We start from the raw sequence: 17412 nt of genomic DNA, 5'->3' as shown, positions 1-17412 counted from the left end.
ACGCACCACCATGCCCAGCTAATTTTTTGTATTTTTAGTAGAGACGTGGTTTCACCATGTTGACCAGGATGGTCTCGATCTCTTGACCTCATGATCCACCCTCCTTGGCCTCCCAAAGTGCTGGAATTACAGGTGTGAGCCACCGCGCCCGGCCCTCTTTTTTGTTGTTTAAGATGGGTTTTCACTGTGTCGGTCAGGCTGGTCTTGAACTCCCGACCTCAGGTGATCTGCCCACTTTGGCCTCCAAAGTGCTTGGACTACAGGCGTGAGCCACCACTTCCGGCCTTTTGTTGTTTTTAGGTAGGATAAAAGTTTTAAGGATTGGGTGCAATGGCTCACACCTATAATCTCAGAACTTTGGGAGGCCGAGGTGGGTGGATCATTTGAGGTCAGGAGTTCAAGACCAGCCTGGGCAACTTGGTGAAACTCTGATTCTACTAAAAATACAAAAATTGGTCTGGCATGTGGCTCACGCCTGTAACTCCAGCACTTGGGGAGTCCAAGGTGGGCAAATTGCTTAAGCCCAGGAGTTCAAGACCAGCGTAAGCAACATGGCAAAAACCTTATCTTTACAAAAATATATATATATAAATTAGCCAGGTGTGGTAGTGCATGCCTGTAGTCCTAGCTGTCTGGGAAGCTGAGGTGGGAGAATTGATTGAGACCAGGAGACACGTTGCAGTCAGCTGAGATCATGCCACTGTACTCCAGCCTGGGTGACAGAGCAAGACCCTGCCTCAAAAAAAACAAACAAACAAAAAAAAACTTTATGTAGAAGGTAGCAGGAAATCAAAAGGAATTTGTGTTTTTGTGGTTGTTTGTCTCTTTGTTTGTTTTTGAGGCAGAGTCTCGCTTTGTCACCAAGCTGGAGTGCACTGGTGCACTCTTGGCTCACTGCAACCTCCACCTCCTGGGTTCAAGCAATTATCCTGCCTCAGCCTCCCAGGTAGCTGTGACTACTGGCACACGCCACCACACCTGGCTCATTTTTGTATTTTTAGTAGAGACTGGTCTCAGTCTCCTGACTTCATGATCTGCCCACCTCGGCCTCCAAAAGTGCTGGGATTACAGGCGTGTGCCACTTTGCCCAGCCTGTTTTTTAGTTCTTTTTAATAGAGGTCTGGAGTCTTCCTATGTTGCCTGTGCTAGACTTGTTCTACTGGGCTCAGGTGATTTTCTTGCTTATCTTTCCAAGTAGCTGGGAACATAAGCACATGTCACTGCACTTAGCTAAGAATCAAAATATTTTATTTAATAACAGTAGTAGGGGTGTTTTTCCCCCTTTTTAAAGAAAATGGGGCCTTAAAATTTTTGTAAGGTAAGATGAAAAGGGTGAATGTGGAGGGGCTTGACTGAGAGCAGGGTGGAAGATGTTGTGATTTAAGGGATTAAGTGAACAAGAGGAGGAATACTCTTTCCTCAGAAACGAGGAGGGACCTGAGAATACGTAGGGATATATGTATACCTCCTTGGAAGAGGGAAGGACATTAGCCATTTTGTTTCAGTATTTTTACCTAAATGTATTTCTCTCAAAGGTCAAGATCAAGGAGGCATTCTCATAGACGTTACACTCGATCCAGATCCCACTCTCACTCTCATAGGAGACGATCTCGAAGTAGATCATATACACCAGAATACCGGCGGCGAAGGAGCCGAAGTCATTCTCCAATGTCTAACCGGAGAAGACATACTGGCAGCAGGGTATGTGGTTTATAAAAGTTAATGAAGACTTATTTTTCCCTTCCCTGTGTTTAGTCATGGCATATCTTGCTTTTAGGAGAGCTTGGCCATTGTTTAGAAGTGATACTCTAGAAACATTCTTTTTTTTTTTTTGAGACAGTTTTGTTGTTGTCACCCAGGCTGCAGTGCAGTGGTAGAATCTTTGCTCACTGCAACTTTCACCTCCTGTGTTCAAGCTATTCTCCTGCCTCAGCTTCCTGAGAAGCTGGGATTACAGGTGCCCGCCACCATGCCCAGGTAATTTTTGTGTTTTTGGTAGAGGCAGGGTTTTACCATGTTGGCCAGGCTGGTCTTGAACTCCTGACCTCAGGTGATATCCACCTGTGTCGACCTTCCAAAGTGCCAGGATTACAAACATGAGCCACTGCTACTGGCCCTGGAAACATTTTTATTTTTATTTTATTTTTTTGAGACAGCGTTTTGCTCTTGTTACCTAGGCTGGAGTGCAATGGCACCATCTCGGCTCACCGCAACCTCCGCCTCCTGGGTTCAGGCAATTCTTCTGCCTCAGCCTCCTGAGTAGCTGGAATTACAGGCATGCACCACCATGCCCAGCTAATTTTTTGTATTTTTAGTAGAGACGGGGTTTCACCATGTTGACCAGGATGGTCTCAATCTCTCGACCTCGTGATCCACCCACCTCAGCCTCCCAAAGTGCTGGGATTACAGGCTTGAGCCACTCCTCCCGGCCTGGAAACATTCTTAATAAGCTGTGTTAGCTTTCAAAATGAAGCGAATGCCACCAATTTAGTAAGCTTACTTTTTTTGTTTGTTTACTTTTGAGAAGAGTCTTGCTCTGTCATCCAGGCTGGAGTGCAATGGCAAGATCTCAGCTCACTCCAACCTGCACCTCCTCGGTTCAAGTGATTCTCCTGCCTTACTCTCCTGAGTAGCTGGGATTACAAGCGCCCACCACCACTTGTCTGGCTGATTTTCGTATTTTTAGTAGAGGCGAAGTTTCACCATGTTGACCAGCCTCAACTCAAACTCCCGATCTCAGCTGATCTGCCCTCCTTGGCCTCCCAAAGTGCTGGGGTTACAGGTGTGAGCTATCATGCCCGACCAGGAATATATTTTTCTTTTTATCACTTTTGAATGTTAAAAAGTAGTTAAAAAGCTCGCACCTGTAATCTCAGCACTTTGGGAGGCCGAGGTAGATGGATCACATGAGGTCAGGAGTTCAGACCATCCTGGCCAACATGGTGAAACTCCTTCTCTACTAGAAATTAGCTGGGCTTGGTGGCTTATGCCTGTAATCCCAGTTACTCAGGAGGTTGAGGCAGGAGAAGATGTTGAACTCAGGAGGTGGAGTTTGCAGTGAGCCAAGATTGAGCTGCTGTATTCAAGACTGGCCTGGGCAAGAGAGTGAGACTCTGTCTCAAAAAAAAAAATAAAAGAAGATGAAATTTGGGAAGAAATATGTTCCAAGAATTAAAGTGAGAAGCATAAACTGAGTTGGGAATATTGGGGTATGTTCAAGGTTTTATGATGCAGTAAGGGGTCAAAGAAATACTAAAAACTTTGTAGTAGCTGAGCACAGTGGCTCACGCCTGTAATCCCAGCACTTAAGGAGGCCGAGGCAGGTGGATCATGAGGTCAAGAGATTGAGACCATCCTGGTCAACATGGTGAAACCCCGTCTCTACTAAAAATACAAAAATTAGCTGGGTGTGGTGGCGCCTACCTGTAATCCCAGCTCGGGAGGCTGAGGCAGGAGAATTGCCTGAACCCAGGAAGCGGAGGTTGCGGTGAGCCGAGTTCGCACTGTTGGACTCCAGCCTGGGTAACAAGAGTGAAACTCCATCTCAAAAAAAAAAAAGAGATCAGGACCATCCTGGTCAACATGGTGAAACCCTGTCTCTACTAAAAATACAAAAAATTAGCTGGGCATAGTGGCATGTGCCTGTAATCCCAGCTACTCAGGAGGCTGAGGCAGGAGAATCACCTGAACCCAGGAAGCGGAGGTTGCGGTGAGCCGAGATGGCGCCGTTGCACTCCAGCCTGGGTGACAAGAGCGAAACTCGGTCTCCAAAAAAAAAAAAAAACTTTGTAGTAATCATAACACTTCTATTCAGTACATTTAAGACTCTTAACATCTCTGTGAGGCAGTCTGTCATGTTATAGATAAAGAAATTGAGGGGGCTGGGCGCGGTGGCTCAAGCCTGTAATCCCAGCACTTTGGGAGGCCGAGGCGAGTGGATCACGAGGTCCAGAGATCGAGACCATCCTGGTCAACATGGTGAAACCCCGTCTCTACTAAAAATACAAAAAAATTAGCTGGGCATGGTGGCACATGCCTGTAATCCCAGCTACTCAGGAGGCTGAGGCAGGAGAATTGCCTGAACCCAGGAGGCGGAGGTTGCGGTGAGCCGAGATTGCGCCATTGCACTCCAGCCTGGGTAACAAGAGCGAAAATCCGTCTCAAAAAAAAAAAAAGAAATTGAGGGGCCGGACGCGGTGGCTCACGCCTGTTATCCCAGCACTTTGGGAGGCTGAGGTGGGTGGATCACAAGGTCAGGAGATAGAGACCATCTTGGCCAACATGGTGAAATCCCGTCTCTACTAAAAATACAAAAAAAATTAGCCAGGAGTGGTGCGTTACACGTGTAGTCCCAGCTACTCAGGAGGCTGAGACAGGAGAATTGCTTGAACCCAGGAGGCGGAGATTGCAGTGAGCTGAGATCGTGCCACTGCACTTCAGCCAGTGTGGCAGTCCAAGACTCCTTCTCAAAAAGAAAGAAAGAAAGAAATTAATTCTTGGATGCATGACATTGAAGGGGTTTTGGTTTAATTTTTGCTAACTGGCAGTCTAGGTTTCAGCCAAGCTGCCTGACTCTGAAGTTCTTAGAGCATGTTAACATGCTGTGCTATGTCTCTCCCACAGGATACTGACTAACTTAACTGTGGTAGAGCATGTCATTATTTAATGTTTTGAAATCTGTAAATTTATTCCTAAAATCTGGATTATGGGAACACTGAAAGTATATTCCTTGCTAAAGAATTAAAATGGGCCAGGCATATTAGCTCACATCTGTAATCCCAACTACTCGGGAGGCTGAGATAGGAGGACTGCCTGAGCCCAAGGAGGCCCAAGGCTGTAGTGAGCCATGATCAGGCCACTAAACTTAAGCTTGGGCAACAGAGTGTGACCCTGTTTCAGGAAGAAAAATAAAAGAAAATAGAGGAGAGGGGGTCTAAATTAACAATTACAGATGAGGTCAAATTAGGTACAAATCTGTAAGGGGTGTAAAGCATTTGTATAAATTAGAAAGATGGAATTAAACTAAGGATACTTTCTTTTGTTTTTTTTTGAGAAGCAGTTCATTGTTGTTACCTAGGCTGGACTGCAATGGTGCTGTCTTGGCTCCCTGCAACCTCCACGTCCCTCAAGCAATTCTCCTGCCTCAGCCTCTGGAGTTAGCTGGGATTACAGGTGCCCGCCACCATGCCCAGCTAATTTTTGTATTTTCAGTAGAGATAGGGTTTCACCATGTTGGCCAGGCTGGTCTCGAACTCCTAACCTCAGGTGATCCACCTGCCTCAGCCTCCCAAAGTGCTGGGATGACAACATTTATAGGATACATTATAAAAATTTGCTGGGCTGGAAAGTAGGAATGCTTTAATTCGGGCTATAGACAGAAAGCATATCCCAAAGAAGGCTTTGAGGGTACTATGAATTGTAAACTATGGTTCATCTGCTTTAGTTCTCTTAAAATTTTATCTCCAAGTAACTAGAAACATTCTATTTATTGTGTATTGGATGAGGTGTTCTAAACAAAGTATTTCTGTGTTTTTTATTTTGATTTTAATTTGGACTTAATATTTTTATTCAATAGGCAAATCCAGATCCCAACACTTGCCTTGGAGTGTTTGGCCTCAGTTTGTACACAACAGAGAGAGATCTTCGTGAAGTGTTTTCTCGATATGGACCATTGAGTGGCGTCAATGTGGTTTATGATCAGCGAACTGGGCGATCTCGAGGATTTGCTTTTGTATATTTTGAGCGAATAGATGACTCAAAGGAGGTAAATTTAAATTTGTCTTTTATATGCCTGATTGTAGTACTGAATTAGTGTGAAAAGTTGATTAACAGACTTTTATTTCCATGATAGGACCTTGCTGATCTTGCTGTTGTCCAGGCTGGAGGGCAGCCTCCACCTCCTGGGCTCAAGCAGTCCTCCTACCCCAGCCTCCTGAGTAGCAGGGACTATAGGGGTGGGCCACCATGCCCAGATAATATTTTGTTGAGAGATGAGGTCTCACTATGTTGCCCAGGCTAGTCTCAAACTCCTGGCCTCAAGTGATCCTCCCAGAGTGTTGGGTTTCCAGGCACGTGCCACCATACCTGGCCTATTGTGTTCTTTCTAATTCTGACCTCATTCAAACTCTACCTCTCAGGATTACAGTTGGAGTGACCATAGTTTTACTTTTTTCAGTTATGCTCTCTGGCTTGGAATATCCTAATTGAAATCTGACCATGTGAAGTGAGCTATGCTTAAGTTAATGGAAAAAGTGTATTGTGTAAGTGTTCTCTTTTGAATAAGCCATATTGATGCTCTAAACAGATAATTAAATTAACTTTTAAGAATCTGTGATGTTTAGAGTTTGATATATTTAATTTTGTGTCTATAATGAACATTTTTCTACTCTCTAAATATTTGTGTGTCATTCTGTTCAATAATTGAAAAATAGTACATGAGCCAGGCGCGGTGGCTTACGCCTGTAATCCCAACACTTTGGGAGGCCGAGGCGGGTGGATCACGAGGTCAAGAGATCAAGACCATCCTGGTCAACATGGTGAAACCCCGCCTCTACTAAAAATACAAAAAATTAGCTGGGCATGGTGGCACGTGCCTGTAATCCCAGCTACTCAGGAGGCTGAGGCAGGAGAATTGCCTGAACCCAGGAAGCGGAGGTTGCGGTGAGCCGAGATTGTGCCATTGCACTCCAGCCTGGGTAACGAGCGAAATTCTGTCTCAAAAAAAGAAAAAAAAAGAAAAGAAAAAGAAAAATAGTACATGAAAAAATAGTACATGAAAAGAATTGACACATTTTAGTATGCTTTTTTTTTTTTTTTTTTTTTTTTTTTTAATTTTATTTGAGATGGAGTCTTCCTCTATCACCCAGGCTGGAGTGCAGTGGGATGATCTTGGCTCCCTGAGTAGCTAAGACTACAGGCACGCGTCACCACGCTGAGCTAATTTTTTTGGTAGAGATGTGGTTTCACCATGTTGGCCTCAGGCTGGTCTTGAACTCTTGACCTCAGGTGAACCTCTTGCCTCAGCCTCCCAAAAGTGCTGGGATTACAGGTGTGAGCCAAAATTCGAGGCGTTTAGTGCTGTTTCTTTTTTTTTTTTTTTTTTTTTGAGACGGAGTTTCGCTCTTGTTACCCAGGCTGGAGTGCAATGGCGCGATCGCGGCTCACCGCAACCTCCGCCTCCTGGGTTCAGGCAATTCTCCTGCCTCAGCCTCCTGAGTAGCTGGGATTACAGGCACGAACCACCATGCCCAGCTAATTTTTTGTGTTTTTAGTAGAGACGAGGTTTCACCATGTTGACCAGGATGGTCTCGATCTCTCGACCTCGTGATTCACCCGCCTCGGCCTCCCAAAGTGCTGGGATTACAGGCTTGAGCCACCGCGCCCGGCCTAGTGCTGTTTCTTAACTTGCCTAATACAATCAACTAATCAATGTCAGTGGTTTGAAGTATTGATATTCTAACATATTAGGTATTATAAAGGAAGTGGTAGGCTTGCTTTAAATTTTTGCAGGGAGTTGGCCGGGCGCGGTGACTCAAGCCTGTAATCCCAGCACTTTGGGAGGCCGAGGCGGGTGGATCACGAGGTCAAGAGATCGAGACCATCCTGGTCAACATGGTGAAACCCTGTCTCTACTAAAAAATACAACAACATTAGCTGGGCATGGTGGTGCGTGCCTGTAATCCCAGCTACTCAGGAGGCTGAGGTGGGAGAATTGCCTGAACCCAGGAGGCGGAGGTTGCGGTGAGCCGAGATCGCGCCATTGCACTCCAACCTGGGTAACAAGAGCAAAAAAAAAAATTTTTTGCAGGGAGTCTCACTGTGTTGCCTGAGCTGATCTCGGAAACTGCTGGCCTCAAGCATTCTTCCTGTCTTGGCCTCCCAAGGTGCTAGAATTACTGATGTGAGCCACCATACCTGGCCTAGGCTCACTTTCTCTTTACTAAAAGTTGATGATAATTGATTTAGAAAATTGCATTTTAAGGAATTTAAAGCTCATTATTAAAGTTTTATTACACCTTTTCTTCTGTCTTCTAAGTTAAAAAATATATATTTGTATTTATCTATAAGTTTTATTAGACCTTAATAGGCTATCTTTCAAAAACAATAACCTCTTGGCATCTGGTAGGTAGGAGCCAGGGACACTGCTAAATACCATACAGTATACAATCTGGCACCCCATAGCATAGATTCAGTAGGTCCAAAATGTCAATAGTGCTAAGGTTGAGAAACCCTGGATAACTCTAACAAACTAATACTTCACTTTTTAAGTCGTTTATGTCATAGGCACGTTAATGCCTTAAATTTGTCTGTTTTACGGCTTTTTTTTTTAACTGTTACATGTTTGTTATTTGTATCTTTCTGTTCTTAATTAAGGAAGGTGTCAATTTAGAAATACTAGGATATCTGACCTGAAATAAAAGTTGCAAAGTGCAAACAAGAAGACAGTTTAATTTTTTTTAAATGTGAAACATGTTTATCCCTTGATTCCACCCCCCAACTTATACTTCTTTTTTTATTTTGTTTTGTTGTTGTTGTTTTGGAGACAGAGTTTTGCTCTTCTTACCCAGGCTGGAGTGCAATGGCACGATTTCGGCTCACCGCAACCTCTGCCTCCTGCATTCAGGCAATTCTCCTGCCTCAGCCTCCTGAGTAGCTGGGGTTACAGGCACTCGCCACCATGCCCAGCTAATTTTTTTTGTATTTTTAGTAGAGACGAGGTTTCACCATGTTGACCAGGATGGTCTTGATCTCGACCTCGTGATCCACCCACCTCAGCCTCCCAAAGTGCTGGGATTACAGGCTTGAGCCACCACGCCTCACCCTCAACTTATACTTCTCAATAAAGCTAAAATGGCAGGCTGGGTGCAGTGGCTCAAGCCTGTAATCCCAGCCAGCACTTTAGGAGTCTGACGCAGGTGGATCACCTGAGGTCAGGAGTTTGAGATCTGCCTGGCCAACATGGTGAAACCCCATTTCTAACTAAAATACAAAAATGAGCTGGGCATGGTGGTATGCACCTGTAATCCCAGCTACTCTGGAAGCTGAGGCAGGAGAATTGCTTGAACCTGGGAGGCGGAGGTTGCAGGATCCTAGTTCTTGCCACTGTACTGGGCAACAGAGTAAGACTCCGTCTCCCAAAAAAAAAAAAAAAAACCTAAAATGGCAACTTTAAAGACAGGAACAATTACTTAGTGTTCCTTTACGTAGAAGTTCCTTTAAATTCACTAGGTTGCAATGTGTTAAGGAGTGGCTTGACTAGGCTTGTCAGCTAAATTGCAGTTTCTCTTTTCAGTTGCCCAGACTCAATCCTCATCTAACAGGCGTGTTGTATGGTTTCTTCTCTATGGCTGAAACTGCCCCCAGTCTTTAGGGACAGGCCTTCTGAAGTGATTTTTTTTTTTTTTTTAATTCTGAGATGAGGTCTCGTTCTTTGCCCTGTCGCCTAGGCTGCATGGAGTGTGGTGGCACCATCTTGGCTTACGGCAACTTCTGCCTCCCAGGCTCAAGTGATCCTCCCACCTCAGCCTCCTGAGTAGTTGGGACGACAGGTGCATGTCACCTTGCCTGGCTAATTTTTTTTTTTTCTTTTTGAGACGGAGTTTCTCTCTTGTTACCCTGGCTAATTTTTGTAATTTTTTTTTGGTCTCCCTGTTGCCCAGGCTGACCTCAAACTCCGGACCTCAAGTGATCTGTCCTCCTTGGCCTCCCCAAAGTGCTAGGATTACAGGCATGAGCCACTGCACTTGGCTAAAGTGATTCTTTTTAATCTGTTAAAAATGTTTATTCCTTTTTGACTAACTTCTCCCTGATTCCAAAAATTTCACTGAAGTGTCAAAATTAATAGTGTGTATATGGTTAAGATAAACATATAAGCTCCTCACCCTGTTACAGTAAGAAATGCTTAAGAGATTTTTTTTTTCTTTTTTTGAGGCTTAAGATGAAGTGGGGGGAGATCAACTTGGAGAATTTTGATTGTTGAAACTTAAATGGAAAATTTGTTAAATGTGTTGCAGTTTTGCTTTTGCAGACATTTATGTGATATAATGTTCTTTTTAAAAACTGGGCCAGGTGTGGTGGCTCACGCCTCTAATCCTGGCACTTTGGCAAGAGGATCGCTTGAGCCCAGGAGTTTGAGACCAGCCAGGGGAAACACAAGGAGACTTGGTCTCTACAAATATATATGTGTGTATGTGAGAGAATAGGAAAAAAATTGGGTAGTTTTTTTAATACTCAGGGTATTACTTGTCCCAGAAACAAATAATACTCTGAGTTGTTCCTTTGAAAGAGATCAAAGAGAAATCTCTTGATCTTCAAGAATTAAGCTGGGGCCGGGCGTGGTAGCTCACGCCTGTAATCCCAGCACTTTGGGAGACCAAGGCGGGTGGATCACGAGGTCAACGAGATCGAGACTATCCTGCTCAACATGGCGAAACCCCGTCTCTACTAAAAATACAAAAAATTAGCTGGGCATGGTGGCACGTGCCTGTAATCCCAGCTACTCAGGAGGCTAAGGCAGGAGAATTGCCTGAACCCAGGAGGCGGAGGTTGCAGTGAGCCAGGATCACGCCATTGCACTCCAGCCTGGGTAACAAAGAGTGAAACTTTGTCTCAAAAAAAAAAAAGAAAGAAAAGAAAAAGAAAAAGAATTAAGCTGGGCAAAGTGGCTCATGCAATTTGGTTGGCTAAGGTGGGAAAATGCCATTTAAGGCCACTAGTTAGAGACCAGCCTGGGCAACGTATCAAGACCCTCTCTCTACAAAATCACGCAGGCTGGGTGCTGTGGCTCACACTTGTAATCACAGCACTTTGAGAGGCTAAGGTGGACAGATCACGAAGTCAAGAAATCAAGACCATCCTGGCCAACATGGTGAAACCTTGTCTCTACTAAAAATAGAAAAAATTAGCTGTTGTGCGCCTGTAGTCAGAGCTACTTGGGAGGCTGAGGCAGGAGAATCGCTTAGACCTGGGAGGCTGAGGTTGCAGTGAGCTGAGATTGTGCCACTGCACTCCAGCCTGGCGACAGAGTGAGACTCCATCTCGGATAGATGGATGGATGGATGGATGGATGGATGGATGGATGGATGGATGGGTGGGTGGGTGGGTGTAATCCATGCAGTCCATTGAATGGAATACTGTTTAGACCCCTTCTGTACCAAAATTTTTTATTTTAATTAGCCGAGCATGGTGGCACAGGTCCTAGCTACTCAAGAGATTAAGGCTGAAGGATTGCATAAGCCAAGAAGTTTGAGACCAGTGAACTATGATCTTGCCACTGCCAGCCAGCTTGGGCAATGGAGTGAGACCCTGTCTCTTATTTTAATGACCTTTAGTTTATGGGGGACTCTTCTGGAGAAATATTTGTGGATACATAAAAATTGTGTAGTTTTATTACTTTATTGTACTTCTGTTAGTTCAGTCTCAGTAAAAGGCTAAAAGGCATTACCATAAATTTGTACTTGTCTCTTCATATCATTTCTTCTTGACTGCTCACTGAGTCTTACCAGTATATTAGACTGCAAACTATTTGAGGCACATTATAAAGAGAACCTGTATAAAGCTTAGCTAACCATTTTTAATGTTATGAAATCAGTCTTTATAAGTGAAATTGCTGGAGACTAGAAAGTGTGAAATGGCAGTCTACCTGGGCAGCCTACAAAAAATTTATCTTGAAGAGAGAGACTTCAGTCTCCACTTCCCTTGTTAATCTCATGGAGTAGGGAGTGGAAATTGTGCCAGAACGGTAAAATTATTTGGGAAACTTTGTTAACTACTGTTTGTACTGAGTAAATTAAAATGTTTCTGGACATTGTTGAGGTCCAGAATTATCTATACAATGCCCTGTACAAGCTACATTGCTGTCATTTTCAAAATTGTGAGTTTATCTGGACTAGAAATACTTTGTGCTTAATTTCGAGTAATGATTACTTCAAGACTGGTTAATTATACATAACTTTCTGTGCCTGTTCTCCTTTATAGGCTATGGAAAGGGCAAATGGAATGGAGCTGGATGGTAGAAGAATTCGAGTGGATTATTCTATCACGAAGAGAGCGCACACACCTACACCAGGCATCTACATGGGCAGACCAACCCAGTAAGAGTTCAAGTTTCCTAAGCTAAACTAAGAAATCCACCAGAAATATGTGCAAAATTTTGATTATTCAGAAGAGAACTTTTTTTTTCCTGTACTTAAAATTGATTTTGGCAAGGTGGGGTGAGATTAAGACAGGGTCTCACTCTGTGACCCAGGCTGGGGTGCCGTGGAGCCCGTTAGCTTACTGTAACCTCTGCTTGCTGGATTAAACAGTCCTCCCACCTTAGCCTCCCAGGTAGCTGGAAGTACTGGCACATGCCACCACGCTCAGCTGATTTTTGTATTTTGTAGAGATGGGGTTTTGCCTTCTGGGATTTCACTTTGTTGCCCAGACTGGTCTTGAAATTGTGGGCTGAAGTGATCTGCCCACCTTGACCTCCCAAAGTGTAGGATTACAGGTGTGAGCCACCGTGCCAGGATAGAATTAAAATTTAAATGCATTTTTTGTTTGTTTGTTTTTTAGAGATGAGATCTCACTGTGTTGTACAGGCAGGTGTTGAACTCCTGTGCTCAAGCAATCCACTGGCCTCAGCCAGTCTTTATTTTTACACACTTACTATTTTTACACACATATATTTAAGGAAGAGAATAAATTAAAACTATCAGGCCAGGCGCGGTGGCTCAAGCCTGTAATCCCAGCACTTTGGGAGGCCGAGGCGGGTGGATCATGAGGTCAAGAGATTGAGACCATCCCGGTCAACATGGTGAAACCCCGTCGCTACTAAAAATATAAAAAATTAGCTGGGCATGGTGGCACGTGCCTGTAATCCCAGCTACTCAGGAGGCTGAGGCAGGAGAATTGCCTGAACCCAGGAGGCGGAGGTTGCGGTGAGCCGAGATCGCGCCATTGCACTCCAGCCTCGGTAACGAGTGAAACTCCGCCTCAAAAAAAAAAAACTATCAAAAGTGCATCCTGGCTTTTTACCCCCAAACCTTGCTCACCTCTTGGTACTATACAAGCAGAAAAATTATTCGATGCTAGTAAAATAGCATATGGTGCTTATTTTTTATTTATTTATTTTTTGAGACGGAGTCTTGTCCTCTTGCCAACCCTGGAGTGCAGTGGCCTGATCTGGGCTTACTGCAGCCTCTGCCTCCCAGGTTCAAGTGATTCTCCCACCTCAGTCTCCTGAGTAGCTGGGATTACAGGCACCTGCCACCACACCCATCTAATTTTTTGTAGTTTTAGTAAAGACCGTGTTTCACTGTGTTGGCCATGCTGATCTCAAACTCCTGACCTTGTGACCCGCCCACCTCAGCCTCCCAAAGTGCTGGGATTACAGGTATGAGCCACCATGTCCAGCCCGTATGCTGTTTAAATATTGATTCTCTTTTTGTTATGTGACCTGGGGAAGCCTCTGTGTATAAAACAGATTTTATTGATTTTAGCATTTGTTAAAAATGTTAAAGATGCCACAGTAGGCTGGGGCATGGTGGCTCAAAACCTGTAATCCCAGCACTGGGAGGCCAAGATGGGCAGATCACTTGAGCCTAGGAGTTTGTGACCAGCTTGGACAACATGGTGAAACCCCATCTCTACTAAAAATATGGTGGCATGCACCTGTAGTCCCAGCTACTTGGGAGGCTGAGGTGGGAGGATCGCTTCAGCCAGGGAAGCAGAGGTTGCACTGAGCCAAGGTCACACCTCGTAAGCTAAAGAATAAGATGGGAGGCAGGTTATTAAAAAAAAATCTGTGGCACCTTGTGAGCAACCTTGGCTCACTGCAACCACTGCTGCTGCCTAGGCTGAAGCAATCCTCCCACCTCAGCCTCCAAGTAGCTGGGATTACAGGTGTGTGCCATCGTGCTTTTTTTTTTTTTTTTGGACAAGAATCTGTCGCCCAGGGTGGAATGCAATGGCTCGATCTCAGCTCACTGCAACCTCCACTTCCCAGGTCCAAGCAGTTCTTCTGCCTCAGCCTCCCAAGTAGCTGGGATACACCTGGCTAATTTTATTTTTTTTATTTTTAAAATAGAGACGGGGTTTCACCATGTTGGCCAGTATGGTCTCGATCTCCTGACCTCATGTTACCCCCATCTCTGCTTCCCTAAGTTCTGGGATTACAGGCGTGAGCCACCGTGTCCGGCTTTAATGTTTTTATTTTTAAAGAGAAATGGTCTCATTATATTGCCCAGGTGGGTCTTGAACACTTGGGCTCAAGTAATTCACCCACCCTAGCCTCCCAAAGTGCTGAGATTACAGGCATGAGCCACTGTGCCCCAGCCTGATGCTATAGTTTTAACAATGACCAAAACATAAACAGGGACTTGGTGTAGTGGCTCACAGCTCTAATTCCAGCACTTTGGGAGGCTGAGGCAGGCAGAACCCTTGAGGCCAGCAGTTCGAGACCAGCCTGGGCAACATGGCAAAATGCTGTCTCTACTAAAAAATACAAAAACTAGCCTGGTGTGGTCACACACACGTAATTCCAGCTACTCGGGAGCTGACGCACAAGAATCATGTGAACCTGGGAGGCAGAGGTGGCAGTGACCCAAGATTCCGCCACTGCACTGTAGCCTGGGAGACAGTGAGACTCTGTCAAAAACACACACACACACGTTTTTTGTTTTGTTTTGTTTTGTTTTGTTTTGTTTTGAGACGGAGTTTCGCTCTTGTTACCCAGGCTGGAGTGCAATGGCACGATCTCGGCTCACCGCAACCTCCGCCTTCTGGGCTCAGGCAATTCTCATGCCTCAGCCTCCTGAGTAGCTGGGATTACAGGCATGTGCCACCATGCCCAGCTAATTTTTTTTTTTTTTTTTTTTGTATTTTTAGTAGAGACGGGGTTTCACCATGTTGACCAGGATGGTCTCGATCTCTTGACCTCGTGATCCACCCGCCTCGGCCTCCCAAAGTGCTGGGATTACAGGCTTGAGCTACCGCGCCCGGCGTTTTGTTTTGTTTTAAGATGGGGTTTCACCATGATGGCCAGGCTGATCTTGAACTCCTGACCTCAGGTGATCCACCCACCTCGGCCTCCCAAAGTGCTAGGATTACAGGCATGAGCCAGCGCGCCCGGCCACACACAGTTTTTAAAAATATTTTATAGCCAAAAGCAGTATTCACGGATATTTCTTGGGAATAAAAACCTTGGTATTCTCTTTGGTGTCTAGAGTTAGTCACTTTAAAATTCTTCGTGTTTATTGCCTTTTAGTCCCAGGGATGTGCTTTATTTATTTATTTATTTTACCTGTCTCATTTAGCAGTAGGGATGCATCTTAGCATTTTTATACTGCTCCTCAGCACAGTGCTGCATCATTTCAATTTGTTGAAAAGGTTGATGATTTGGGCAGTGCATTAATAGAAGAGCAGTTAGTTTTGAGAGTTTTATGAAAGCCTTCTTGGTTATGTATGTAGTGAATTAGAAGGCAAAGCAGAATACCATGGAAGTCAGTAAAATGAGATATGAAGGCAATTTTGCACAAAAGGGATCTTCTTTATTTTCTCTTTTTTAAGCCATTCAGTTTGTATTAAAGTGTACTGGAAAATAGTTACTCAAACTAATGCAGAATTTTTACATTTTTCTGCAGTAGTGGTGGTGGTGGTGGAGGAGGAGGCGGCGGTGGAGGTGGAGGTGGTGGCAGACGTCGAGATTCTTACTATGATAGAGGATATGATCGTGGATATGACAGATATGAAGACTATGATTACCGGTACAGGTAATGTTTTAACTTTATCTTTCTGTTCTTAATTAGATGATAGTAGTGTTACTTGGCACTTTTATGTTTGATACATACAAATGAAAACTTGGTTTTTAAAATAGATTATATATGATGCTTTGGGAACAGAGGTTAACTGTATGTGCCACTGTTTTGTTGTGCCATATACTTACTGTTCTCATTGGCCCAAAGAGAACTTAATATTAAGTAGTTATCATCTTAGGGTACCTTAATATTTTGAATGTTGAGAAATTTTTACTTTTCACCTGCCTCGGTGGAGTGATTATATAGTATGCTAAGTAATCTTTCATTTCTTACAGAAGACGATCACCTTCTCCTTATTATAGTCGATACAGATCACGATCAAGATCTCGTTCCTACAGCCCAAGTATGTGAACTTTGATTTTGTAGCATTAAAAAAACTGATTTCTAATTAATGGCTTACTTTAGAATATTAGGGTAGAAGGTGGAAGGTGGCAGTTGATAGTTGGAAAAATATTAGGCATATTAAACTATAATTGTTAATTTTTTTGCTTTTTCTCTTTTAGGACGCTACTGATAACGGAATGGTTGCAATTAAGGATATTTTTCCTCTCTCTTTTTTTTTTTTTTTTTTTTTTTTTTTTTTTTTTTTTTATTCTGAGATTTCCCCAAGCTTCGGATTCTTCCTACTCATTAAGAAAAAAAAAGCTTTGGTTTATTTAGCATCTACACTTTTGTGAATTGTGTTGCTGTTTTCCACCCCTTTTATTATACTCTTAAAGATGTAATTGTCATTTTGAGTAGTTAAACATCTTGAGTATAACAGGAACCCCCCCAGTGTTATGCTTTGTACTTTTTTTTTTTTTTTTGCTTTTACCGAGGTAAACTTCCAGCTAATCAAATAACGAAAAAATTGTGTTTTTATAGCTTCTTTTGTGTTACATACTGTATTAGAGATCTGCATTTATGAGTAGCTCATTTTTTAACTTTATTTTGGGGAAGGTAGTAGTAACACATGAAGTAATTCATTCATGTCAGGTTTGTCTGGGGTGGCATGGAACAGTCAGGTAGTTGAGTATAGAAACTTTGAAGCAATAGAAGAAAACACTTGGACATTTCTTTTGAAGAACGGAATTTTTGAACCCTAAAAATTAAGTCTTTTTTTTTAAGAGATGAAAAGCTTGTGGACTCCTGTAAAACATTCTGTATTTGAAATACATCTGTTAAAACTTAAAAACTGAAGTGTGATTTTTTTGTTGTTGTTGTAAAATTTATTGAAGTTTATTCCCTTAATCAGTGAAGGATAACTCTTATTTATTACCTAGAGCAGTTGTATAATTTGTTGTTAGAAATTTTGGTATTGGGACAGTGGATAAAGCAGGTTATCATATAGTATAGAATCCTTAGAAGATACCTGTGGGGAAACATAGTCTCAAATAAAAGTTAATTTCTTTGAAAATGGGACTGTCTCTTTATTGTGGTACAATGGAGAAATACAACAATTGAGGAACTGGTCTTTCTTTTTCCCTCACATTCCCCTAGTACATATTTATTCAGAAGTTTACCCATCCTTGGTTTTAATTTCCCAATACTTCTCATTTAAAAAAAAATATATATATATATATGTGTGTGTGTGTGTGTATATATATATATATATATATGTATATATATAATTTTA

The 17412-nt window shown here is 43.2% G+C and overlaps 1 protein-coding gene across 1 annotated transcript in view; it reads left to right on the top strand.

The window, feature by feature from the left end:
* The window catches only part of TRA2A (transformer 2 alpha homolog), a 31354-nt gene extending 14383 nt beyond the window's left edge, over positions 1-16971 (top strand). Inside the window, exons 3-8 of the mRNA XM_010345673.3 lie at positions 1536-1701; positions 5576-5764; positions 11977-12092; positions 15624-15752; positions 16073-16140; positions 16301-16971. Of these exons, the coding sequence (XP_010343975.1) occupies positions 1536-1701; positions 5576-5764; positions 11977-12092; positions 15624-15752; positions 16073-16140; positions 16301-16311 (679 nt within the window). The 3' untranslated portion in view covers positions 16312-16971. The remainder of the gene's footprint in view (positions 1-1535; positions 1702-5575; positions 5765-11976; positions 12093-15623; positions 15753-16072; positions 16141-16300) is intronic.
* Positions 16972-17412: the final 441 nt, after the last annotated feature.

Source organism: Saimiri boliviensis, chromosome 10 (assembly GCF_048565385.1).
Source record: "Saimiri boliviensis isolate mSaiBol1 chromosome 10, mSaiBol1.pri, whole genome shotgun sequence".
In the NCBI taxonomy this organism is placed as follows: domain Eukaryota; kingdom Metazoa; phylum Chordata; class Mammalia; order Primates; family Cebidae; genus Saimiri; species Saimiri boliviensis.
Note: the sequence above shows the minus strand (reverse complement) of the source record. Positions and strands in the feature narration are given on the sequence as shown.